Source organism: Nicotiana tabacum, chromosome 24 (assembly GCF_000715075.1).
Source record: "Nicotiana tabacum cultivar K326 chromosome 24, ASM71507v2, whole genome shotgun sequence".
Classification (NCBI taxonomy): domain Eukaryota; kingdom Viridiplantae; phylum Streptophyta; class Magnoliopsida; order Solanales; family Solanaceae; genus Nicotiana; species Nicotiana tabacum.
In genome coordinates, this window is record NC_134103.1 from 109982085 (window position 1) to 109984080 (window position 1996).

The window sequence follows — 1996 nt, forward strand, 5'->3', positions numbered from 1 at the left end:
CACATATTCTATAAGCTCTCATGATTAATTTTTACACCTTAATTAACAACATTAATAATAGTTTAAAGAAGGACAAATTTTGAAATTTAAATGAGCAAAAAGTACAATTTTTCCACATCAATTTATCTCAAAATAGTTTTCACTTTCTTTACTAGATGAGACCTCCTAAATACTTTGACTCTTCTTAGTACAAATTTGTTCTCTTTTTAATTTCTTTAGTGATATAACTCAAACCATGCGAGTGAATAAAGCTCTTGCTTACCCAAAACGAGCAACAAAAACAACAATGGTTGAAGGAAAAAGAAAACAAAAAGGACGAGGATGTAAAAGTAATTTTACAGAACCCAAAGTTTGGCAATACATTATAATGTTGCTATCAGATACTGTTTAACATATTGCACTTTCTTCTCGTGCAGAGAACAGTATGATATACCAATAAAATTCTGAAACGTCATATAGAAAAACCACTAATAACTGCCTATAAATTCTTCAGCTAACTCTCTCTTTGTAGTCACCTCCCACTTCCCACTTTGGTCAATTATTTTGTATCGACAGAGAAACAAAATGGAAAGGAAGCCTAGTCTTGTAATACTACTCCATCTTATTCTATTATTAATGGTTCTTCTTCTTGTTTCAACCCATGTAAGTTCCTATTACTCTTTTTTCTTCTTCTTATTATCTTCCTTTTGGTTTTTAATGCCGACCAAAATGGGAGTGATATATGGACAATGAGAATTTATATAGTCGATCTGAATTTATTTTTAAGATTGAGACGTAATAATAGTAGTAGTTCTGGTTGTTGGTGACATTGACATGCCTTACATTGTTTCACAGGCAAGCATAACAGAGCCTCCAGCACCTCAGGCTCAACCTCCCAATACTTTTCCTATGGTAAGAATTGTTAGGAAAATGAGGCATCAGCAGCAATTTGAATTCTACTTCTTTTTTCATCCTAATTAAGTTGCTAATCCTTGCGTCTTTATTTAATTGTTTTTCTAGTATGGTATCACTCCTGGTAGCCTCCATCCTCAAGGTACGGGAATTCTTTTGCTCGCCTAATTTTGAATTTAAGTTCTATATATTGACGAAATACAAAATATTTACACAATTAGTTCACTTATTAGAAATGTGAGATAATTTTTTAATATTTATTTTTCCTGTCTGTATAAATTTGCAGAGTGTGGAGCGAGGTGCATATACAGATGTTCAAAGACAGCATTCAAGAAACCATGCATGTTTTTCTGTGAAAAATGCTGTGCGAAATGCCTTTGTGTTCCTCCAGGAACATATGGAAACAAGCAATTTTGCCCTTGTTACAATAACTGGAAGACTAAGAGAGGAGGCCCTAAATGCCCTTAATTGCTTTCACTTTTTTTATTTTTACTCTTAATTAAGTTACTAAATTAATGTGTCCATTCCTTAATGTATATCATAAATTGTGTTGGCCCAACATGATTGAAAGTCATTATTGAAATGAAATTGGTCAATATGGACAAGTGCCGAACATAACACTTCATGTTTTATACTTCAATACCACATAAGAAGGGATGATTTTTGTGATGTCCAATTTTTCGCGTGCACTACATTGTCGAAGGATCTGGTTCTTTTATATGTTCCTTACACTACAGTTGCGGAGTAATTAATACAGAAAGTAAAGAACATATGAATTTTTACGTGGAAAACACCTGGCTCAAAAGGTGAAAAAATCATGACTTATTACCCAGTAGAATTTTCCCAAAACTTTACTACAACTCTGAGCCAATGACAAAGTTTACAAACTCTTGCAAACCTAAAGATTACCTCTAACCCTTGTAGCAACAAGCCACAGGCTGTTGCGACTGCTTCAAGTTAACTCTAACTTGAACAATACAATTCGAGTTTACAACCTCTTGCAAACCTAAGGATTAACTCTAACCCTTCTAGCAACACGCCACAGACTATTGCGTCTAGTTCAAGTTAACTCTAACTTGAATAATACAACTCATGTACCAGGTAC

The 1996-nt window shown here is 33.7% G+C and overlaps 1 protein-coding gene across 1 annotated transcript; it reads left to right on the top strand.

Moving 5' to 3' along the window:
• Window positions 1-442: 442 nt before the first annotated feature.
• Window positions 443-1506, top strand: LOC107816007 (protein GAST1). The gene is made up of 4 exons (XM_016641669.2): window positions 443-642; window positions 835-891; window positions 1000-1033; window positions 1178-1506. Exons 1-4 carry the CDS (start codon window positions 565-567, stop codon window positions 1357-1359), a joined length of 351 nt encoding a protein of 116 aa, XP_016497155.1. The 5' UTR covers window positions 443-564; the 3' UTR covers window positions 1360-1506.
• The last annotated feature ends 490 nt before the right edge of the window (window positions 1507-1996 follow it).